Source organism: Sapajus apella, unplaced genomic scaffold (genome assembly GCF_009761245.1).
Source record: "Sapajus apella isolate SASKATOON/1434 unplaced genomic scaffold, GSC_monkey_1.0 scaffold23, whole genome shotgun sequence".
Lineage (NCBI taxonomy): Eukaryota > Metazoa > Chordata > Mammalia > Primates > Cebidae > Sapajus > Sapajus apella.
Window position 1 is genome coordinate 52,237 of NW_022436963.1, and position 24,287 is coordinate 76,523.

General features: G+C 49.9%; 3 protein-coding genes and 1 long non-coding RNA gene across 7 annotated transcripts in view; 3 read left to right on the forward strand and 1 right to left on the reverse strand.

Moving 5' to 3' along the window:
* Positions 1-32: 32 nt before the first annotated feature.
* Positions 33-19,280, forward strand: ATRIP (ATR interacting protein). 2 transcript variants are annotated; one of them, XM_032289697.1, is made up of 13 exons: positions 33-403; positions 3,386-3,516; positions 5,090-5,260; positions 8,136-8,254; positions 11,017-11,174; positions 13,051-13,146; positions 13,475-13,604; positions 13,798-14,487; positions 17,420-17,556; positions 17,711-17,802; positions 18,230-18,310; positions 18,478-18,730; positions 19,116-19,280. In XM_032289697.1, the coding sequence occupies exons 1-13, from the start codon at positions 157-159 to the stop codon at positions 19,181-19,183; spliced, it is 2,373 nt and encodes a 790-aa protein (XP_032145588.1). In that variant the 5' UTR covers positions 33-156; the 3' UTR covers positions 19,184-19,280. The 2 variants fall into 2 exon arrangements, with proteins under 2 accessions (XP_032145588.1, XP_032145589.1); XM_032289698.1 differs by having other exon boundaries at positions 17,714-17,802; positions 19,116-19,278.
* Positions 16,073-16,972, forward strand: LOC116559244. The gene is made up of 2 exons (XR_004272395.1): positions 16,073-16,108; positions 16,412-16,972. It is a non-coding gene; the product is annotated as an uncharacterized LOC116559244 (long non-coding RNA).
* Positions 19,281-19,738: 458 nt separating the features above from the next.
* On the forward strand, positions 19,739-21,232 carry TREX1 (three prime repair exonuclease 1). Its single transcript, XM_032289715.1, has 2 exons — positions 19,739-19,914; positions 20,219-21,232. The coding sequence occupies exons 1-2, from the start codon at positions 19,761-19,763 to the stop codon at positions 21,187-21,189; spliced, it is 1,125 nt and encodes a 374-aa protein (XP_032145606.1). The 5' UTR covers positions 19,739-19,760; the 3' UTR covers positions 21,190-21,232.
* A 194-nt stretch (positions 21,233-21,426) lies between these two features.
* SHISA5 (shisa family member 5) overlaps positions 21,427-24,287 on the reverse strand; it is a 37,205-nt gene continuing 34,344 nt past the window's right edge. For all 3 annotated transcript variants that reach the window (XM_032289716.1, XM_032289717.1, XM_032289718.1), the window contains 3 exons: positions 23,245-23,360; positions 22,880-23,092; positions 21,427-22,705 (listed from right to left, as the gene is read on the reverse strand). In XM_032289716.1, the coding sequence (XP_032145607.1) occupies positions 22,626-22,705; positions 22,880-23,092; positions 23,245-23,360 (409 nt within the window). In that variant the 3' untranslated portion in view covers positions 21,427-22,625. The remainder of the gene's footprint in view (positions 22,706-22,879; positions 23,093-23,244; positions 23,361-24,287) is intronic.

Consider the following 24,287-nt stretch of genomic DNA (forward strand, 5'->3'; position numbering starts at 1 on the left):
CGCCCCACCGCCTGCCAGCTGATTGGCCTCTGAGCCGGGGGCAGGGCACTCGCGGCTGAGGCTAGCGGTGGCGCGCGGGCGGTTGGTCCAGCTTTCGGGGCTCGCGACAGGCAAGTCAGGCTCGGCGCTGTCTGATACTTGGGGCTAGCGGTAGGCATGGCGGGGACCTCCGCGCCGGGCACCAGGAGGCGGAGCGAGCCCCTGGCGCCTCGCCCCGGACCGCCGCCCGGCACAGAGCATCCCCCGAGCAAGCGGGCCCGGGGCTTCTCCGCGGCCGCTGTCCCAGACCCTGACGACCCGTTTGGCGCGCATGGGGACTTCACCGCCGACGACCTGGAGGAGCTTGACACCCTCGCGTCACAGGCCCTGAGCCAATGTCCAGCCGCGGCTCGGGACGTGTCCAGTGAGTGCTCCTCGCGGCCTTTTTCCCGGAAGGAGTTGCAGACCGCTCCAAATCCCCTTGATGGCTGTGGCTTCGGAACCTCGGGGCCAGCACTTCCCTTTCCCCTTTTTAAAATATGGGAACACCCTGATTTAAGCAACGGCTGTCTTCCAAAAGGTCCTTTGATTTTAGGGGGAAATGCATCATCAAGGTCAAACAGCCGATTTGAAACACAGAAGCTAGGTTAACATTTTATTTTCTAAAGTTTAGGACACTTCATTCTTGATTCTAAGCAGAGATCCTTGGAACACACCTACCACCACCATCACCATCACTACCGATGCATGGGGACCCATTCTTGTGACAAGTTTGAGAGGCTTTAGATCTCATAAAGCCCACTGTCTCCCTTGGGCAGTGTGAGCGTGGGAGGAGCCTGACACAGGCAAGAGATGAAATAAATTTATTCTTTTATACAACCAGTAAACTGTGCTAGGTGCCCAAACGTTAGGAACTGCAGCTGACCTAACAATGAACAAAATACAAAAACTCTGCCCTTCCTGGAGCTTACATTCTAGTTGAGGAATGAGTGAAGTCTCAGGGACTCCCAGAAAGAGAAAGGTTTTGAGTGCACCTTGCATCTGTACTTGGGTGTCTCAAGGCATCTTAAACTCAACACAGTCATTTCCTGGAAACCCAGTCCTCCTTCAACATTTCTAGCATGGTGCCGGCAAAGCAGACATTCAGACCATGATGACCAGATATTCCAGAAGGAAGTAACCAGAACCAGTCTCCATCCAGTGGCGCAAGGCGACTCATCCCCTTTCCTTGACTCTACATCTAATTTCTTTGCAAAGCCTGTCAAGCTTACCTTCTTAATCCATCTCTGGAATCCATCCTGTTCACATCACTTCTGCCAACTGCCTGATGTATGCTACCATGAGTCCTCCCTTGAACAAATAGTCCGCTAAATTGTTTTCCCATTTCCAACCTTGACTCGCTACAAGTGAGGCTTCACATCACATTCTGAGTGATCTTTTCAAAACTCAAATCTGGCTGTATCTTACACAGATATACCTGAACACCCCTAATTTTATTTAGTTAGTTTTTTTTGAGATGGAGTCTCACTCTGTCACCCAGGCTAAAGTACAGTGGTGCCATTTCAGCTCACTGCGACCTCCACCTCCCGGATACAAGCAATTCTCCTGCCTTAGCCTCCCAAGTAGCCTCAGCCTCCCGAGTAGTCTCAGCCTCCTGAGTAGCTGGGATTGCATGTGCCCACCACCGCACCCAGCTAATTTTTATATTTTTAGTAGAGATAGGGCTTCGCCATGTTGGCGAGGCTGGTCTTGAACTCCGGACCTCAGGTGATCTGCCCACCTTGGCCTCCCAAAGTGCTGGGATTACAGGCATGAGCCACCGTGCCTGGCCATGAACACCCCTATTGAAAGCTCTTTAATGATTTCCCACTGCTTCTAGTATAACGACCAAAATCCTTATGGCCTGCAAGGTCCAGCCTGGTTTGGCCCTTTCTCACTCTCTGGGTTCTGGCTACACTAACATTTTTTCATTCTTTTAATTCTTTCTGCTTCCTTACTTTATACATTGCTTTCTTTGTACATTGAGTATACTTTCCATTCATTCATCTCCAGTCATCTGGTTAATTCCTGCTTGTCCTTCAGCTCCCAGCTCCTTCCAGTCTTCTTTAGGGAAATGTTCCAATCATCCCACTTAGGTCAGATTGCTGTCCCCATTACAGGCTTTCCTGTATTTGTTCTCTTTTACAGTTCTTATCACAGTTGTAATTTGACATTGATTTGTGTGATTATTTGTCGAATGTTCTTTAAGCTCTGTGAGTGTAAGGACAGTGTCAATTTTGCTCACCATTATACCTTTAGAGCCTAACATAATGTCTGGCATATTGTTTGTGGTCAGTAATTGTTGTTGATAATAAATAGATCACTGAGTTCTGGCCAGTGAAATCTCCACAGCACCTTTCAGGCTTTAGGTGAGACTCTTGGAATTGGGTGAGGAATAGGGAAATAGTGATAGGATCTGCTATTTTAGAAGATCGTTTATGAGTTTTGGCTGGGCATGGTGGCTCAAGCCTGTAATCCCAGCACTTTGGGAGGCCAAGGCAGGCTGATCACTTTAGGCCAGGAGTTTGAGACCAGACTGGCCAATATGGTGAAATTCCATCTCTACTATAAATATTAAAATTAGCCAGCCATAGTGGCACATGCCTGTAATCCCAGCTACTCAGGAGGGTAAGGCACAAGAATCGCTTGAAGCTGGAAGGCCGAGGTATCAGTGAGCCAAGATCGCGCCACTGTGCACCATCCAGCCTGGGCAACAGAGCGAGACTCCGCCTGAGGGAAAAAAAAAAAGATCAGTCTGGCCAACATGGTGAAATCCCGTCTCTACTAAAAATACAAAAATTAGCCAGTAATGGTGGTGGGCACCTGCAGTCCCAGCTACTCAGGTTGCTAAGGCGGGAGAATCATCTGAACCCAGGAGGTAGAGGTTGCAGTAAGCCAAGATTATGCCACTGCACTCCAGCCTGGGAGACAGCAATCGTTTATGAGTTTGAACCATGTTCTTAGGCTGGAAAATACCTATATTACTTACTAGATCTTTCTCTGCTTTGTTCGCAAGAGTAATTTTTCCCAGCACTTTGGGAGGCAAAGGCAGGAGAATTGCTTAAGCCCAAGAGTTCAAGACCAACCTGGGCAATATAAAGAGACCCTATCTCTACAAAACATTTAAAAATTAGCTAGGCATGGTGGCACACATCTGTAGTCCCAGCTACACAGGAGGTTAAGGCAAGAGGATCACTTGAACCCAGGGTTGAGGTGGCAGTAAGCAGTGATCGCACCACTGCACTGCAGCCTGGGTGACAGAGCAAGGTCCTATCTCAAAAAAAAAAAAAAAAAAAAAAAAAAAGAGTGGGTATTTAAAGTGGGAAAATGTTGGGTCCTGAAATGTATATGGAACTGTTTTTTACAGGTGATCATAAAGTCCACAGATTAGATGGCATGTCAAAAAATCCTGCAGGAAAAAACAGAGAAAGTGTTCCAATTAAAGATAATTTCGAATTTGAGGTACTTCAGGCACAATACAAAGAACTTAAAGAAAAGGTAAGTGACACTTAACTTGTGGTTTTTGTAGCTAACTCATTCACTTATTCATGTGTTTTAAAGCATTGTACAGTAAAATATACAAAAGTTGTAAAACAAGTGTCTACATTCATCACCATGACATGGGAAAAGACTAGGGAAAGACAGCCAGAAAGTTTAGGCTGAAAGGCAAGAAGAAAAACACTGTATACCAGATCCAAAAAGAGATACAAACTGTTAGGCCACTGAGATGATTTTATAGCATATATCTTCATGTGAAGAACACAACATCATAATGGTTGCTATTTTCATTAGCAGCTTTGCAAGAAAGCAGACACCCTTCGTATCACCATCTGTAGGTCCCTAAGAAAACCAGGAACATAATGTGAAATTTTAGTTCTGCAAAGTATGTGACCCAGATTTTTTTATTTTTTTTTATTTTATTATTTTTTTTTTTTGAGATAAAGTCTCTATGTTACCCAGGTTGGAATGCAGTGGCATGACCCCTGCGCACTGCAACCTCCGCCTCCTGGTTTTAAGTGAGTCTCATGCCTCAGCCTCCAGATTAGCTGCGACTACAGGTGTACACTACCATGCCCAGCTAATTCTTATATATATATTTTTTTTTTTGAGACGGAGTTTCGCTCTTGTTACCCAGGCTGGAGTGCAATGGCGCGATCTCGGCTCACCGCAACCTCCGCCTCCTGGGTTCAGGCAATTCTCCTGCCTCAGCCTCCTGAGTAGCTGGGATTACAGGCACACGCCACCATGCCCAGCTGAATTTTTGTATTTTTAGTAGAGACGGGGTTTCACCATGTTGACCAGGATGGCCCCGATCTCTTGACCTCGTGATCCACCCGCCTCGGCCTCCCAAAGTGCTGGGATTACAGGCGTGAGCCACCGCGCCCGGCAATTCTTGTATTTTTAGTAGAGACGGAGTTTCACTATGTTGGCCAGGCTGGTCTCAAACTCCTGGCCTCAGCCTCCCAGTGTTGGGATTACAGGCATACGCTACCACACCCAGCTGACCCAGATTGTTAATGCCTCTTAGAGCCTAAAGGATCTAGCCAGGCAAGGTGGCTTATGCCTGTAATCCCAGCACTTTGGGAGGCCAAGGTGGGAGAATCACTTGAACCCATCAGTTCAAGACCAGCCTGGACAATGCAATGAGACCCTGTCTCTACAGATAAAAGTAAATATTTGCCAGGCTACTGACACAAGCTTTGTAGTACTAGCTACTCGAGAGGTTGAGGCGAGAGGATCACTTGAGCCCAGGAGTTCGAGGTTACGTTGAGCTATGATTGTGCCACAGCACTCCAGCCTAGGCAACTCCATCTCCATCCTGGCAAAAACAGTCTGCATGTGTGAGTGACAGGTGTATCCTTAAGCTATCTTAATGAATATCACCTGTCCCATGAATAGGCCTAGCAGACCATGGTGACATCTGGTTGCTGTGGATATATTTTGAGTACTCATTGGTCTGTAGGACGTATTTTTCCTGTGCTTTCTTCATCTCCCCAGCTACATGTTAAAACAAAGTACATAAGTAATTTTCTCTTACAAACTTTTCACGAGATTAATTTGGGATTTACAGATGAAAGCAATGGAAGAAGAAGTTCTCATTAAGAATGGAGAAATTAAAATTTTACGAGACTCACTACATCAAACAGAATCCGTTCTAGAGGAACAGAGAAGATCACATTTTCTTCTTGAGCAAGAGAAAACCCAAGCACTCAGTGACAAAGAAAAGGAATTCTCCAAAAAGGTGACCCAGAGCATTTGTTTTGCACCAGCTTTGCCTGCTCACTGAGTTCCTTTGACCAGGGTTGCCTGTAAATCTTCCAGGGAGATTTCAACACTTGTTTGTCTTAAATACTTTCTGCTATCACCTAATTGCTATACACTCTTCTTCCAGGGTCTGGATATGGTTTGGAAAGGGATTTAGGTGAAACTCTACTGTGCTATGGTAGTTGGTCTTGGCAGAAATCAATAACTAGCTTAGAATTTCTAGAAATAGGCTTGTATTTGGGCACTTTTGGTAGATCAGAAACTCAACTGACCTAGCTTAGACTAAAAGGAAATGTATTGGCTTCCATATCCAACTCTGGGAAAAATGGTGTGCTAAGGCCTTGAATGTCTTAAATCTTGCCAGGACATTTTTATTCTCTATGCTATAAACAGACTCTATCCTTATGGTAGAGGATGTGTTCTCCAGAAGCTCCTGGGCTCATTTTATAACTACAGAGCAGAATTAAGACCTAGGGCCACGTGCAGTGGCTAACACCTGTAATCTAGCATTCTGCGGGGGCTAAAGTGAGAGGATCACTTGAGCCAGGAGTTCGAGACCAGCCTGGACAACACAGTGAGATCTCATCTCTACAAAAAAAATAAACAAAATTATCTAGGCATGGTAATATGCACCTGTAGTCGCAGCTACTCAGAAGGCTGAGGTGGGAGAATTGCTTGAGCCTGGAAGGTTGAGGCTACAGTGAGCCATGATCATGCCATCACACCCCAGCCTGGGCAACAGAGCGAGACTCTGTCTCAAAAAAAGACAGGCTCCCTCTTCTCAAGTTTTAAAATTCTGAGAAAGGCTCTGATTGGTCTAACTTGAGTCAAGTGTCTGTCTCTGGCCAATTGCTATTACCAAAAGCAACCAAAAGCAAAAAGATGACAGCTTCCATTCTAATCAAATAGTCAGAGGTAGGGAAATGATTTTTTTGTTTTGTTTTGTTTTGTTTTTTGAGACAGGGTCCAGGGTTTCACTCTATTGCCCAGGCTGGAGTGCAGTGGTGCAGTTATAGCTCACTGCAACCTTGACCTCCCAGGCTCAAGCAATCCTCTCACCTCAGCCTGCCAGGAAGCTGGAACTATAAGCACACACCACCAGGCACAGCTAATTTTTAAATTTTGGTACAGACCGGGTTTTGCTATGTTCCCCAGGCTGTCTCAAACCCCTGGGCTCAAGCAATCTTTCTATCTTGGCCTCCCAAACTGCTGGGATTACAGGCATGAGCCACTATGCTCAGTCTGTTTCTCATGGAGAGGAAAATGCCATTCTGGAAAGAAAAACAGTAGGTATCCAGTACATACTACAACTTTCCCTCAGCACGTCTCCATGCTTCAATCTCAAGGACCATGGGATATTATTCTCTCATTGTTTCATTCAGCAAACTTAGAAAACCTTAAATAAGCACTTACCTGTGCCCAACACTAACAGCAATAATTTCCTATATAAGTGATGAAAAGCAAGGAATTTGCAGTCAGACAAACCAGAGTTTGGATCCAGGCTTCATCACACATAAGTGGTGACCTCAAGGTAATAATTTAAGCTACATGGCTCATTTCCCTCATCTGTTCCAAAACATAACCACAAAGGTTGTTGGAAGACTCACACATTCTTGCACTTAGTGTCTGGTGCTGGGCCTGGCGCAGAGTGTGCTTGGGGAATGATGGTAGTTACTATCAGCTATAGCACCTGCAGGCCGGAGCGGCAGGTCTCTCCATACTGCACAGTGTCTTGATAAATATTCCAACTTCTCTGCCCAAACTTTGACAAAGACATGGAATTGTGCACCATTGCGTACATTAATAAAAAGTCAACATGTTACTGCTGAGATAGGGCACCTTACCAAGCTCTATGCTGGGTATTTTACATTCATCATTCTACTTAATCCTCCCAACTATGATGAAGATAGATGTTTTCTGTTACAAATAAGCTAAGATTCTCACGCCTGTAATCCAAGCGCTTTGGAGGCCAAGGCGGGCGGATCACCTGGGTTGGGAGTTCAAGACCAGCCTGACCAACATGGTGAAACCCTGTTTAAAAAAAAAAAAAAGTTAAAAAAATAAAAAATATATAAGCTAAGATTCAAAGAGGTTAAGTAAATAGTGGGCTAGTATTTAATTCTTTTTTTTTATTTTTTTATTGTTTTGTAGAGGCAAGGTCCCACTCTTTTGCCCAGGCTGGTCTCAAACTCCTGGGCTCAAACAATCCTCCTGCCTTAGCCTTCCAAAGTGCTTGGGATTACAGGCCTGAGCCACCACACCCGGCCAGGGCCAGTATTTGAACCCTCACAAGCTTCCTTTACAATAGAGCACAGTATCTTTTTAGAGTACTATATTATTATTATTATTATTTTTTTTTTTTTTTTTTTTTTTTTTGAGATGGAGTTTCGCTCTTGTTACCCAGGCTGGAGTGCAATGGCGCGATCTCGGCTCACCGCAACCTCCGCCTCCTGGGTTCAGGCAATTCTTCTGCCTCAGCCTCCTGAGTAGCTGGGATTACAGGCACGCACCACCATGCCCAGCTAATTTTTTGTATTTTTTAGTAGAGACGGGGTTTCACCGTGTTGACCAGGATGGTCTCGATCTCTCGACCTCGTGATCCACCCGCCTCGGCCTCCCAAAGTGCTGGGATTACAGGCTTGAGCCACCGCGCCCGGCCTAGAGTACTATATTATCTTTCAGAAAAGAAAGTTAATGTTTGATATTTTAGGACGTTTATATCACAGCAGACTTTCATATGTATTTTTCATTGTTTGTCTTTTACTGGCTTATGATTTTGAAGATCATAAGATCATGAGATATTTTAGTGTGTATGAGGGGGCCACTACAAGCATGTTTCTTTTGCCTTCCAGCTCCAATCATTGCAGTCTGAACTCCAGTTTAAAGATGCAGAGATGAATGAATTAAGGACAAAGCTCCAGAGCAGTGAACGAGGAAATAAACTGGCTGCTCCCTCTGTTTCCCATGTCAGGTAATGATGGTGCTGGAGGGATAATTCAGTTTTGCATTATTTAGTAAAAAACCTGCAAAACAATGTCAGGCTAGTCCTAAATGAAGGCCATTTAGACCCTGCCACCTGGGCAGAGATCCCCTTTTCCTGAAGGATTCAGAGGTGGTTTAGATGGAGCCTGCGTGGTTTGAGGCATCATAGCATAAAAGGCCCATACTCTAGAAATGGTGCCTCTGTATGGGACTCTATAAACATAATTCCTCTGGACTAGGATGACCAGAAAAATGATCTACAAATTTTAGGGTGGACCGGTCTTGACTTTTATGTAATTTGTTTAACTGATTTTGTTGCAAGCATGAGTATATTTTACTTCCAGCCACTTGGAATATTTTTTCTCATTTGCTGCCTGGGGACCCTTGTCCAACAGCCCAACAGCCCCATCCTTTGTGGCCAAGTGTGCTTTTTTTTTTTTTTTTTTTGAGACAGAGTCTTGCCCTGTCATCTAGGCCAGAGTGCAGTGGTGCAGTCTTGGCTCACCGCAGCCTCTACCTCCCAGATTCAAGCAATTCTCCTGCCTCAGCCTCCTGAGTAGCTGGGACAACAGGTACATACCACCATGCCTGGCTAATTTTTGTATTTTCAGTAGAGAGCAGTTTTACCATGTTGGCCAGGCTGGTCTTGAACTCCTGACCTCAGGTGATCCACCTACCTCCACCTCTCAAAGTTCTGAGATTAGAGGCGTGAGCCACCGCACCCAGCCTTGTTCTGTTTTTTCGTTTTTGTTTTGATGCCATGACTTAGATTGTTCTGTTTTTATACAGAGACAGGATCTCACTATGTTGCCCAAGCTCGTCTTGAACTCCTGGGCTCAAGCAATCCTCCCACCTCGGCCTCTCAAAGTGCTGAGTTACAGACATGAGCCACCATACCCGGCCTCAGCTTGTTAATGATCTGTCCTGCCCTATGCCTTCCAGAGATGTCTGGCACTATCAGTATCAGCCTTGAAATTTGGTGTGTGGTGGTGGTGGTGGTGTTGTTATTTTGAGATGGAGTCTCACTGTGTCAGGCAGGAGTGCAGTGGTGTGATCTCAGCTCACTGCTATCTCCACCTCCCAAGTTCAAGTGATTCTCCCGCCTCAGCCTCCCGAGTAGCTGGGATTACAGGTATGCACCACCATACCTGGCTAATTTTTGTATTTTTACAAAAATAGTAGAGACAGGATTTCGCTATGGCCAGGCTGGTCTTGAACCCCTGGTTTCAAATGATCCACCAGCCTGGGCCTCCCAAACTACTGGGATTACAAGCATGAGCCACCACTCCTGAACCAGCCTTGAAATTTGAACAGTGTCAGTCAAGGCATCTTCTCTGGTTTTGAACGTTCTGCCGCCTTTGCTCATAATGGGCAGAGTGTGAAACTAACTCTTCATGCCTTGCATTGTTCACATAAGACAAGAGAACTGAGGGGATCCTCTTCACACATCAGCAACAGAAAGGCCTCAGCAGTATATGATCAGATCAGAGGGTTAACACTGCTTCTCTGACATAAAGACATTGGCACTGAGAAGCTGTTCGGTTTCTAACACACCTAACAGGTTTATAAAATTTTTGATATTTATTTTGATAGCCCTTTTTCTATGTAAACTCTTTGCATTTAAATTCTATTGGAAATCTTATGACTGTTAAAGAAAAATTTGTTCCACATTGGCCGGGTGCAGTGGCTTACACCTGTAATCCCAACATTTTGGGAGACTGAGGCAGGCAGATCATTTGAGGTCAGGAGTTCGAGACCAGCTTGGCCAAATGGTGAAACCCCATCTCTACTAAAATACAAAAATTAAGCCAGGTGCGGTGGCTCACGTCTGTAATCCCAGCACTTTGGGAGGCTGAGGTGGACTGATCACCTGAGGTTGGGAGTTCAAGACCAGCCTGACCAACATGGAGAAACCCCATCTCTACTAAAAATACAAAATTAGGGGGGTGGTGGCACATGCCTGTAATCCCAGCTACACAGGAGGCTGAGGCAGGAGAATTGCTTGAACCTTGGAGGCAGAGGTTGCGCTGAGCCGAGATCACGCCATTGCACTCCAGCCTGGGCAACAAGAGTGAAACTACGTCTCAAAAGAAAAAAAGGAAAAATTAGCCAGGATTGGTGGCAGGTGCTTGTAATCCCAGCTACTTGGGAGGCTAAGGCTGGAGAATCACTTGAACCCAGGAGGTGGAGGTTGCAGTGAGCCAAGATTGCACCATTGCACTCCACCTTGGCCAACAGAGCAAGACTCCATTTCAAGAAGAAAAAAAAAAAAAATGCCAGGCACCGTGGCTCACGCCTGTAATCCCAGCACTCTGGGAGGCTGAGGCAGCAGATTGCCTGAGCTCAGGAGTTCAAAACCAGTCTGGGCAACATGGTGAAACCCTGTCTCTACTAAAAATACAAAAAAATTATCTGGGCGTGGTGGCAGGCACCTGTAATCCCAGCTACTTGGGAGGCTGCAGCAGGGGAATTGCTTGAACTCAGGAGGCAGAGGTTGCAGTGCACCGAGATTGTGCCACTGCACTCCAGCGTGGATGACAGAGCAAGACTCTGTCCCAAAAAAAGGAAAAAAAAAATGCCTAGTATTTTGCACTGCTTCCCTGACAAAGAATGGTAGACATATATAGATAAAACCTTTGGTTAAAACAACTAGACATGAAAAGTTTAAAGTTTGTTAGAAATTTTGTAACCAGGTATTTTGAATGGTTTTAACAGAATCATTACTTTGCTTTCATAGTCAACTTTTTCCAGTCCTAGGAAAAACCCTTCTGTGGTTATAAAGCCAGAAGCATGTTCACCACAATTTGGAAAAACATCTTTTCCTACAAAGGAGTCTTTTAGTGCTAACATGTCCCTTCCCCACACCTGCCAGACAGAGCCAGGATGCAAGCCTCCGGTGGGCAGAGAGGGTAAGTCCATTAGTCATCTATTGTTGTATAACAAACTGCCCAAATTTGTGGCTTAAAACAACAATTATTATTTATTTTCTCCCAGTTTCCGTGATCAGCAGTTCTGACAGGGCACAGTGGGGACAATCTCTGCAGGGACTGGAATCACTGAAAGCTTATCTTAAGCTGGAGGACCTGTTTCAAGGTGGCTCACTCACATGGCTGGCAGTGTAATTCCTTGCCACATAGGCCTCTGCACATGGATAGAGTGTCCTTATAATCTGGTAGTGGCTTCTTCTAAAGATAGCAAATCCAGAGACAGAACCAGGGAGAAGCTATCCTTCTATGGCCTGGCTTCAGAAGTCACACAGCATCACCTCTGCCTCATTCTTTTTTTTTGAGACGGAGTTTCACTCCTGTTACCCAGGCTGGAGTGCAATGGCGCAATCTCGGCTCACCACAACCCCCACCTCCTGGGTTGAGGCAATTCTCCTGCCTCAGCCTCCTGAGTAGCTGGGATTACAGGCACGCGCCACCATGCCCAGCTAATGTTTTGTATTTTTAGTAGAGACAGGGTTTCACCATGTTGACCAGAATGGTCTCGATCTCTTGACCTCATGATCCACCCTCCTTGGCCCCCCAAAGTGCTGGGATTACAGGCGTGAGCCACTGCGCCTGGCCTTTTATTTATTTATTTATTTATTTATTTTGAGACAGTTTCACTCTAGTTGCCCAAGCTGGAGTGCAATGGCATGATCCCGGCTCACTGCAACCTCTGCCTCCTGGGTTCAAGTGATTCTCCTGCCTCAGCCTCCCTGTAGCTGGGATTACAGGTGCCCACCACCACGCTCAGCTAATTTTTGTATTTTTAGTAGAGACAGAGTTTCACTATGTTGGCCAGGCTGGTCTTGAACTCCCGACCTCAGGTGATCCACCCGCCTCAGCTTCCCAAAGTGCTGGGATTACAAGTGTGAGCCACCACGCCCAGCCCACCTCTGCGACATTCTGTTTGTTAGAAGCAAGTCACTGTGTCTGGGCTTCGTTCAGGGAAGAGGAAACCAAGCTATACCTTTTGAAGGGAGGTATGTCAAAGCATGTGTGGGCATATTTTTAAAACATAATAGCATCAATTGGCCATGCCAAAAACATAGCTAGTATGAAGGGACATGTTTTCCTTTTGTAGTCCAGCTTTTGAGTTTTTATAACTCAGTTCAGATTGAGGGGATGCTGCTGTTTTCTAGAGAGAGACAATCTAACATCAGTAGGTTTTCAGACTGCTATACCAGTGTATCTTATAAATCAGATACATTGAGCCGTTTCTCACCATCAGCCTTTCAAATCCTTGGCCATCATACACTTCTGAGAAACTGCAGCCCACTTACATTTTTGGCATCTAACAACTAAAGGGGCAGTAGTGTTACAAGCAGGCAATTGGGCCTAGTAGCCTAGGTGTAAGTCCCAGTAATGCTACTTACTGACTTACATGATTTGGCCAAGTCCTTTAGTCTCTGTGCCTCAGTTTCCCTATGTAAAACAGAGCTAATGATAACTCCTTATAGAGTCACCGAGGAACAAATGGGCTGATGTGTGTAAAGCTCTTAGAACAGTGTCCAGCACATACCGAGCACCATGTCAATGTTAGTGGTTACTGTTTTATCTAATTGCCTTATTTTTAGTGAGGCAAACAGCTTGATTTTCTTTTCCTTTCCTTGTGTGATTTCCTATTTTACATGAGGAAGGTAAAAGATGCAAGGGCTCTTGAGCTACTTTGGCTCTTTCTTTGATCCAAGGTCAAAGAAGTAGAACAACTTGTGTTTTAAACTCATTACATGCAAAAGTTTCTGATATGCCTGTGCTTTAGTGCTCAAGTTTTGATTTACATTTTATCTCATTTCAGACAGTAAGACCCACAGTCTGAGAGGTGACTCCATAAAGCAAGAAAAGGCCCAGAAAACCTTTGTTGACAGCTGGAGGCAGAGATCAGACACTCAAGGTACCAGAATCCTGCTTCTCCTGCAGGGGGCTGCATGGCTCTGAGTGATATGCAGAAGAATTGCCCAGGCCTCTGAGAACCGGCGCCCCAGGCAGTCCTTCAGAGAGTCCAGGGAAGTCAAAGTATGTGCTTAAGCAGAAGACTTTATAAAGTGGAAAGGGCCAAGGGCAGGTAGGTCCCAGAGCCTTCCATACCAATAGGCATCTTCCTGGGCTTAGTGGCAGCTTAGAGGACAGTTGGCATCCAAAGAATCCTTACTGTTTCCTTCTGAGGCCACAGAAAAGATGTCCCATGTCAGAACCTTCTAGAGCTGCCTTGTCTTCTGCAGGTTCCATTTTGATAAACCTGCTCCTGAAGCAGCCTTTGATCCCAGGGTCATCCCTAAGTCTTTGCCACCTCCTGAGTAGTTGTTCTGAGTCTCCTGCTGGCACCTCCCTGCAGCCACCAGGGTTTGGCAGGTAAGCATAAGACTCCTGGAAAGCTTGTTTGGGAAGGAGTTTCCTGGAAAGAAGTTCCTTTCTGGCCCTGGCCAGCCTGGGAAGTCTGGGGGATGGGCAGGGACATGGGAGAACGTGGCAGGCAGGCTGTTGGGGGCCCTCGACCTTATCTCCATCCCACACTTACTTATTTTTCTTTTGTGTTTGTTGCCAGTACCTTGGCTGGAACGTTAGGCCTCAGGACCACAGGTTCTCATGATGGGTCATTTTCCCTCTCAGCCCTGAGAGAAGCACAGAACCTGGCATTCACTGGACTGAATCTGGTTGCCAGGAATGAATGCTCACATGATGGAGACGCAGCAGAGGGAGGCAGAAGGGCCTTCCCACTCTGCCAGCTTCCTGGGGCCGTGCATTTCCTCCCCCTTGTACAGTTCTTCATCGGCTTACATTGCCAGGCCCTGCAGGACTTGGCAGCTGCTAAGAGAAGCGGAGCACCTGGGGACTCACCGACACATTCCTCCTGCGTGAGCTCTGGGGTAGAGACCAACCCTGAGGACTCAATGTGCATCCTGGAAGGCTTCTCTGTGACTGCACTTAGCATTCTTCAGCACCTGGTGTGCCATAGCAGAGCAGTCATCTGCCTATTACTGTCAGGAGTGGGGGCAGATTCTGCTGCTGGGGAAGGAAACAAGAGCCTGGTTCACAGGCATTGTAATGGAGATATGACCTCAGCCCCAGTGGGGGTTGCTGATGACCAAGGACAGCACCCACTGTTGAAGATGCTTCTTCAGCTGTTGGCTTTCTCTTCTGCAGCAGCAGGTCACCTTCAAGCCAGTGTCCTGAGCCAGTGCCTTAAGGTTTTGGTGAAATTAGCCGAAAACACTTCCTCTGATTTCTTGCCCAGGTATAAAGCAGCACAGGAGTCATGATGCTTTGTGGGTCTCACCTGACCTCTTAAGGTGTAACCTGTGGCCCTTGTACTTTGCTCACATCTTGGCTTATCTACACTAGTTAGTTTTAAGGCTTGGTTCGGGGAGTTCTGAAGTGATGGGAAGTGGGGTCAACCGTTGGGAGAACCAAAGAATTGGTTTATTTGGTTTAATTCTGCCTCTGAACAACAGATAAGCAAAAGGCACACATGATTAAAGGAGGCTGCTAACCCCTGTGGAGGAGGGTCCTGCCCCAGGGCAAGGGCTGAGACAAGTGGCCTCTGAACCTGAGAAGTGGGTCAGGTGAAGACCACATATCACAAACACATTGAAGTTTAGTGAGTTCCGGAAGCAGAGGATGTAGGAAGGGTTCCCTAAGGAATCCTAAGCAGAGGATTTAGTGGGTTCCCTAAGGAAGCAGAGGCCCACAGGCTGACCTTGTGGGGAGTGTCTGCTTGATATTGTGCCCATGTTTAGCATGTGTCTGGGGTGGCCTGTTCCTCTTAAGGCTTGTGGGAAGTAGTAGCACAGTGAACCTAGGGAATGAACACTGTGATCATAAATTCCTCCCTTGGGATTCCAGAGCCACAAGACTGGGAGAACTGTGAACACAGCCAGCCCACCCCCTCATCCAGTAATCCAGTCTCCCTCTCAGCATTCCACCAAGAGGCCAGTTTCTATGTTGGAATAAGTCTACTGGCTGGATATATCTTAAATCATCTTGTCTCTGAGCTCAGCACTGCTGTTTCCTAGATCCCAGTTTTCACCCAAATTTTGGTCTGGCCTATGCTAAAAGTGCTCAGAGCTGGACAGCACCACAGTGTAATGTGGGCAGTGGGGTCGGGCAGACCCAGCACTCAAGTGCCCATCAGGGGACCAGCTTATAGTGGCTGGTTTTGTTGTTTTTTGAGATGAAGTTTCACTCTTGTTGCCCAGGATGGAGTGCAGTGGCGTGATCTCAGCTCACTGCAACCTTCACCTCCCAAGTTCAAGCAATTATACTGCCTCAGCCTCTCAAGAACCTGGGATTACAGGTGCCTACCACCATTCCCGGCTAATTTTATGCATTTTTAATAAAGACAGGGTTTCACCATGTTGGCCAGGCTGGTCTTGAATGCCTGACCTCAGGTTATCCACCCACCTTGGCCTCCCAAAGTGCTGGGATTATACGCATGAGCCACCTCGCCCAGCCTTGGTTGTTTAATGTTTGTTAAATGAATGAATCCCAAGCTGGGCACAGTGGCTCCTGCTTGTAATCCCAGCATTTTGGGAGGCCAAGGCAGGGAGGATCACTTGAGCCCAGGAGTTTGAGACCAGCGTGGGCAAAAAAGCAAGACTCCATCTTTACAGTTTTTTTTTATTAGCCAGGCATGGTGGCAGTGAGCTCTGACCTGCATAAAATTTTATTTAGATCAGGCGCAGTGGCTCATGCCTGTAATCTCAGCACTTTGAGATGCCAAGGCAGGTGGATCACGAGGTCAGGAGTTCAAGACCAGCCTGGCCAACATGGTAAAACCCCGTGTCTACTAAGAAAAAAAAAAAAAAATCACCAAGACTACATATCAAAACAAAAACATTTTTTTTTCATTTAAAAAGGTTCTTAGCCGGGCGTGGTGACTCAAGCCTGTAATCCCAGCACTTTGGGAGGCCGAGGCGGGTGGATCACGAGGTCAAGAGATTGAGACCATCCTGGTCAACATGGTGAAACCCCATCTCTACTAAAAATACAAAAAATTAGCTGGGCATGGTGGCACGTGCCTGTAATCCCAGCTACTCAGGAGGCTGAGGCAGGAGAATTGCCTGAACCCAGGAGACGGAGGTTGCAGTGAGCCGAGATCGCACCATTGCACTCCAGCCTGGGTAACAAGAGCAAGACTTCGTCTCAAAAAAAAAAAAAAGGTTCTTATGCTATCCAAAAATACCTTGGAAACCACTGTGTTATATATAAGGGTAGATTTTCCTTGCAGATACCCTCTGCAAGTGGCAGATATTGGGCCTCTTACAGCCCAATAATGAAACCATGTAACCACCAGGTTAAATTCCAGTTTTTCACAAAGGTCTGCACACCCTGGCAACTAAAAAGCATTGAACTTTTTGTCTGCTATGCAGGATTTGCTCTAAAGTGAGTTCACCCCACACAGTGAGACCTTGCTTCCTAAGGACATACTGAGGGATATCTTTACCTTATGTGCTCAAAAACTGTGGATGTCTGAAGGGGTACACACCTGGCCAGACCCCATAGAATTGCCCTTCGCCCCACCCACAAGGCCAGTCCATCATGCTCCTCCAGGCTATGTGAGTTGGGCAAACAGCAGCAGTTGCCTTGCGGCCTGGCTTCTTGGGAATAGTTTTCCCTTTGTCCCTGAGACATGGGGCAGTGTGTCCGGAACCCCTCCCTCCTGCACAGCCCACAGTAGGCACATTCTCCCACTGGCAGCAGATGTGCTTTCTAACAGGTAGGAAAAAAATGGTCTTCCTTGCTTGTAAGAGTTCTCATAAGATCCAGCTATAGCCAAGGCCATGTTTGTCACTCCTGGAGCCTTGGCTGGTCATTCTGTGGGCACAGAACATTTCTCTCACACCTAAGTTAGGACCTGCATCCCTGTTTGGGAACATGTGAACGCCAGGCAGCCAAGGTTCAGGAAGTCATCCCACTTCCTGGGCGATGCTACGCCAGATGAGGGCCTGTCCTGCAGTGAGACTGCCCACTTGTTACATGAAACAAGTTTCATAGCAAGTAAGCGGGGTCAGGCCAGCACTGAAACCCAAGTCTATCTGCACCAACTCTCCTCTTCCTACTGCCTTGCTCAATTTCCTGCTACCTCTGGTGGAATGTGAGGGGAGGTTATGCTCTAAAGTGAGTTGGGGTTGGGGAGTGTCACATCTCTCTGGGTCCCCATCTTTTAGGTTCCAATGTGTGTTCAAAGTGCTGCCAAAGTGCCTCAGCCCAGAAACACCTCTACCTAGCGTGCTGCTAGCTGTTGAGCTCCTTTCCCTGCTGGCGGACCATGAAGAACTGGTGCCTCAGCTCTGTTCCCATTCAGGTAAAGCATGGTGGGGTGGGCATCTGGACTGCTCCTGCAGATCAGGGGAGGGGTTGGGGACAGGTTCAAGGGCCTTGGAGGGCTTCTGCAGCAGGTAGCCCAGCCTCTGCATGAGAAAGGGCACCCTGAGAGAAAGGCGGGCTGTCCTTTTCAGAAGGCTGCCTCCTGCTGCTGCTGTACCTGTACATCACATCACGGCCTGACAGAGTGGCCTCGGAGACACAGTGGCTCGAACTAGAACAAGAGGTAAAAACTTCAGAGCCCCTTCTGGACGCTGTCACCCACCCCATCCCATCCTAAGAACCGACAGAATCTCCTTTCTTTCCTCTGGGGAGAAAAGGAGCTTTAATTCGTTTTAGTAACAAGATCAAGCAGCAAAAGAGGTAAACTCAGTTTGGGGTCTGTGTACTACACAGATGCAATCTAGGCGGGACTTGGCAGAGTTGCCTGATGACTGATCCTGTCTGGCTTTGGGGGCTGGGGGCAGGTGGGTTGCTGGTGAGACATGGGTGCCCATCCTGAGTGTGGCCTGGGAAGGTCCCACACCACTTCTTGGACCCCATTTGTGCAGACAAGCAGTTGCTGAAGCAATTGAATTCTTGAAGAAGCTTGAGAAAGCCCTTGTGGGGACTAGTCTCCTGCCCAGGATGGAACCAATCTGTTCTTGTTCTAGGTGGTGTGGCTCCTGGCTAAGCTTGGTGTGCAGAGCCCCTTGCCCCCAGTCACTAGCTCCAACTGCCAGTGTAATGTAGAGGTGAGTGGGCAGGGGCCAACAGCTGGCAGCTCTGTGGGTGGTAAGGGGCCCTGTGCAAGGACTATAGGCCCCACTGCAAACCCCCTCACCTGAGGTGGTAAGGCTGAGCAGATTGTTAGGGTGCAGGCCATGGTGACAGCAGACCGTCTGCGCCCCCTCTCCCCCAGGTGGTCAGAGCGCTCACAGTGATGTTGCACAGACAGTGGCTGACAGTGCGGAGGGCAGGAGGGCCCCCAAGGACCAACCAGCAAAGGCGGACAGTGCGCTGTCTGCGGGACACAGTGCTGCTGCTGCACGGTCTGTCCCAGAAGGACAAGCTCTTCATGATGCACTGCGTGGAGGTCCTGCATCAGTATGACCAGGTGATGCCGGGGGTCAGCATGCTCATCCGAGGGCTTCCTGACGTGACCGACTGTGAAGGTGAGCCTGCCAGAGGCCCTCCCGCCCAGCCCCCATGGCCTCTCCCTGGGGTTCCAATGAGTCAGCTTCCTGGGCCCCTCCCACTGCAGCCTTTTCTGGCACTGGGGCAGTTTTCTTTATCTTTCTGCCCAGTTCTTCTCCAAGCATATTGGGCGGCCTTTCGCTCCTCTCTGTTGAATGTGCCTAGCAGAGCCATGGTTTTTCTGGAAATACCCGTGTCTGAATTGCCTTTGTATCACTTTGTTTGCAGTAGCTGAGGGAGCAAGGCCTGAGTGTGGAAGGGACTGGTTAGTTCCTGTGGACATTGTGGGATGAGAGGTGGGACCTGCCTAAGGCCCTGGCACCTTCGGGCCCTCACCATGGAACCCTCTCCTTTTTGTCTCAGAGGCAGCCCTGGATGACCTCTGTGCCGCAGAGACCGATGTGGACGACCCCGAGATGGAGTGTGGCTGAGGCTGCGAGCATCCAGCCACATGGTGGCGCCAGCTCCTTTCCTCACTACATCAACCAATTAAAGCAGTGCCCGGCAAGAACTGCCCAGAGAACTGGCCGGCCTTGTTTCCTTAGTCTGATCTCTTTGGCAGAGAGGGAGGGGTGGAGTGGGACTGCGACCCTGAGAGGCTGGGATCCTTCTTCCTGTCCTGGCTGCCGCTGAGCCCCAGTCCCCATGGTAACTGATCTGCCTTGAAGAAGGAGCCCTGCCCTGCCTGTAGAATTGTACTGAGTCATTGCTTTGGGCTAGAGCCATGGGAAGAAACCATTGTGTGGGAGGGAAAGAGGTGGTCGTTGGTCCAAGCCCAAACCAGGAAAGCCTGAGAAGGTGGGACTCACAGGTGGTCATCAAAGGGCCCAGGCAGGGGATCCGAGCAGTGTGTAAGATGCAGAGCTGGCCCGGCGCCACTGACCTGGTCCTTCCAGCTGCCTGTCACTGGTGTGAGGGCCCCGGTGCATTGTGCCACCAGCAGGCCACAGCTGTGGATCTGGGAAGGCCTCTGGGGTCTTCAGGGGCAGGGGGTGGGTGGGGGGATGGATGTTGGTGAGGGACAGGCCAGGCAGGCTGACGAGCAGGGCGGGCCTGTCTCACGTGGGCCTGTGGGCGGGCCCATGCCATTTCACTTCCCGCCACTGCTGCCAGCGAGAGCCGAGGGAGAGTGCAGCCGAGTCACTGCTGCCTGCCTGCTGTGGTGAGTGTGGCCCCCCAAGGGGATGGGACAGCGCAAGAAGGCCGTGGGTTCCCCCACCCCAGGCTAAGGGGGCAGTAGAGGAGGGGCCAAGTCTTGTGAAGAGGGAGCCCTCTCTCGGACAGTCCAATGTGCTGATCCCACTAAGGAAACCACCCCACCCTCTCCAACTTCCTGCCTGAAAATGGGCCCTGACAGGGCAGGATTGTCCAAGGAAGGCTGAGATGTGCTTCTGCCCACCCCTACCCCACTCCATCCTCTTCAAATTTTAACACTGGGCACTTACCCACCCCATGCTCCTCCCCAGGCTCAGCGGCAGGTACCTACCCAACCATGGGCTCGCAGGCCCTGCCCCCGGGGCCCATGCAGACCCTCATCTTCTTCGACATGGAGGCCACTGGTTTGCCTTTCTCCCAGCCCAAGGTCACGGAGCTGTGCCTGCTGGCTGTCCACAGATGTGCCCTGGAGAACCCCCCTACGTCTCAGGGGCCACCTCCCATAGTTCCTCCACCACCACGTGTGGTGGACAAGCTTTCCCTGTGTGTGGCTCCCAGGAAGGCCTGCAGCCCTGCAGCCATCGAGATCACAGGTTTGAGCACAGCTGTGCTGGCAGCACATGGGCGTCAGTGTTTTGATGACAACCTGGCCAACCTGCTCCTAGCCTTCCTGCAGCGCCAGCCACAGCCCTGGTGCCTGGTGGCACACAATGGTGACCGCTACGACTTCCCCCTGCTCCAAGCAGAGCTGGCTATGCTGGGCCTCACCGGTGCTCTGGATGGTGCCTTCTGTGTGGATAGCATCACTGCACTGAAGGCCCTGGAGCGAGCGGGCAGCCCCTCAGAGCATGGCCCAAGAAAGAGCTACAGCCTGGGCAGCATCTACACACGCCTGTACGGGAAGCCCCCTCCGGACTCACACACGGCTGAGGGCGACGTCCTGGCCCTGCTCAGTATCTGTCAGTGGAGACCACAGGCCCTGCTGCGGTGGGTGGATGCTCACGCCAGGCCCTTCAGCACCATCAGGCCCATGTATGAAGTCACAGCCTCTGCTAGGACCAAGCCAAGACCATCTGCCATCACAGCCACTCTACACCTGGCCACAACCAGCAACGCTAGTCCCAGCCTTGAAGGGAGCAGGAGACCCAAGGATCTTCCTTCAGTGAAGGACTCTGAAGCCCCACCCAGGGAGGGGCTGCTGGTCCCACTGGGTCTGCTGGCTGTCCTGACCTTGGCAGTAGCCACATTGTATGGACTATTCCTGGCTGCACCTGGGGAGTAAGCCAAGAAGGAAAATCTGAGGAATAAAGACCCCCGGCATAGCACTGAGTGGTCACTTGCCTCCTACCCTTCTTGGCAGCCCAGACCTCTGCCCACACCCAGGGACCTGGGGAGGAGGGCATAGTGTTTGTCTCTCACTTTCTCTAGCAGGATGGTCAACTATCTGAGACCGATGAAAGTAGGGAAAACACAGAGAAGCCCAAATGGTGGATGGAAACAGTACCGCCTGATTCCAGTCCCAGCAGCCGAGGCCAGAAGAAAGGGGGCAGCAGCTCCAAACGATTGCATTTATTATAAACACAGGTGCAGATCCTAGACTTTCAGAAACACAACAGATACGAAGCTAAGCTCTGGTGAAACTAACAGACGACGAGGAACACCGAGGTATTCATATCTGGGCCAGAGCTGCCATCCAGCGCCCCACACCCCACCTTTGGTCCAGATGGCCGGTTGGCCAGGTGTCCCTGCTGCCAGAACACACTGGACTGGGGTACAGGAGTTGCATCTTCCATGAGCTGGTGTCAGGGGAAGCAGGGACTCTCACAGTTGCCAGGTTGTCCTCCTCCGAGCCAATTTCCCTCCACAACCCAGGGGTTTCAGCCTCACATCACTATGATGTTCAAAACAGAAAACAGGCAAAATGTTTGGCTAAAATAAAATGAAAACTGCAGGGAAGAGACCTGAGTGTGCTGGTGGACAGGCTGCCCTGCTCACCTGCGGGAAGGGCAGGGCCAGCGAGGGCAGGAGAGCTACCTGTGGGCAGCTAGGCTGTGTGTGCATGTGGCCCTCAGGTGGTCCCAGGGAGGACACAGGGTATCAGGTAGTAGGGCTCTGCCTGAGGTGTTCTGGCATCAAGAGGCTTCCTGACCCCTAATGGGCATGACACAGGCCCCAGGGAACAATGGACATCTGCTGAGAGGATCAAAGCCCAACTTGGTCAGATCCCAAGCTTCACCTGCATCAGGTCCCTGACTCTGCAAAGGGTACCTCCAACTCTGGGGACAAGCCATGGCCTCGAGCAGCAGCTGGCTACACTGCTGAAACCAGGACACATCTGCATCATATAGCTGTGCCATCCTGGTGTAACAGGCCATACTTGGTCATCCTAGGGTAAGCTGGAAAAGAACTCCAGATGTGCCCTGGAGAGCCCCCCACTCCTCAGGTCCCACCTCACAGGGTACTCCCACCACCCCATTCTTTGAGTTTGGCTTGAGATTTTTAAGAAGCATAATTTCAGGTGAGGAAGAGAACAAAGTCTGGTCCCAGCCCACTCTGGCAAGGATTGTTCTTCCCCTCATCAGCATGAGAGAAAGCCACATATACAGGCAGGACACAAACAGCACGCATGGGGCGTAGGGAACTACGCCCATGAGTGCCTGCACATCACTCATACACACACAACATAACCAAGTAGCAGCCGGAGAGGCCAGGGCATGCTCAGAGGGCCGCCTTCGGGGCATCCATGTAGGCCGGGTTGTAAGGAGGCTGGCTGGCGGAGTAGGGTGCCGCTGCTCCTCCTGAAAGCAGAGAGGACTCTGGTTGGCTGTGAGCATGGTGGGCTGCCATGTGAGTGGCAGGCAAGCAGAAAGGGACAGAGGCCTATTCAGCGATGTATTCCGGGATGGGTGCCTGAGGGGTGCTGGCAGGGGCTCAGGAAGTCAGGCAGGGCTAGAGTAGGCAGGGGCACTCACCAGCCAGGGTCTCGTGGTAGGCCGGCGGGCCCATTGGCTGGGCTGGGTAAGGCGGTGGGTACTGCATTGGGTAGGGTGCTGCTGGCATCCCTGGCTGAGGGGGCATGGTGTGGTAGCCCTGGTAGCTTGGTCCAGGGTAGCTAGGCGGCACACTTGGAGGCTGAGGGTAAGGGGCGTGCACCACAGTGGTGGACGTGGTGGTGGTGACAACCGCTGCAAAGAGAATTCCAGTCAGGGCCCTCCTCCATCTCCCTAGGTCTTGAGGGCCAGGCTTGCCACCCATCCCTCCAGCTTAGCCAAGGCAGGGCCTGGTCAGCTCCCCTTGCCACCCGAGGGGGTCAGTGGGGCAGGGTGGGCATGCTTACGACGCGGTCGGCGGCATGTCTTGTACAGGCAGCAGCAGGAGCAGGTGAAGCAGATGATGATAGTGACAACAGACAGCACAAAGATGGTCAGGCCAACGGCCAAAGTTGCTCCGAACCTGCCAAAGACCTGGATGTGACCCGGAGCCCCTCCCCAGACTAGCAACCACGCTCTACCCGCTCCCAAGCACACCCTTCTTGCCAGAAGGGGTCTGGGCATTGCGGACGGAGCCGCTTCCTTGTGCGTAGCCTGCGCCTGTTTCAGTCTGCTCCTTGTGTGTGAACAGGGGTACGTGTGAGTCTCTGTAACCGTCTCACCCTGGGTCTGCCCCACTTGTCCCACCCTCAGAGGCTTGGGAAGGAGTTCTTCAAGCCCATCCCCACACACATACATCTGTTATGTCCACCACACAACCAACTGATCAGCAGATGGGCATCGGACACATGCCACAAGCCAGGCACTGTGATTTCAGCCAAAAAACTTAACAGTAGGCAAGACAGCCAGCCCTGGCCTCTGGGAGCCCACAGTCCAGTGTAGGAGGAGGCAGACGGTGAAGATAAAATGGCTCAGGAAGCACGAGGTGAAGAGATGGAGAAGCCCCAGGAGGGCAGAGGCCAGTGTGACCAGAACAGGAGGCCCCCAGTGGTCCCTGAGGCCACTCCATGACAGCCCTAGGGCAGGGAGGCTGGCCTCCAAGTGATGAGGACAGCTGCCTCTGCCTGCAAGCTTGCTGTGTGCCATGCACTGTGCCAGGGGTCACACAAACCCCTGGGCCCCCCACTTCTGACCTGCACAGCCATTTCCACAGGTGAGAGGGCCAAGAGCCAAGGGGAGGACACAAAGGCCTGCGGCGGAAGACCAGAGGGCTTGCCCTTTGAGAAAGCAGGCCCTGGGCTGGGACGTTCACCAAAACTGATTTCCAAATGCAGACAGAGCCCCTTCCTAGCCACCCTGCCCAGGCCAAGCTTCATTCTTTGTTTTTTTTTTTTTTTTTTTGGGAGGGGTTTTCGCTTTTTTTCCCCAGGCTGGAGTGCAATGGCGCGAT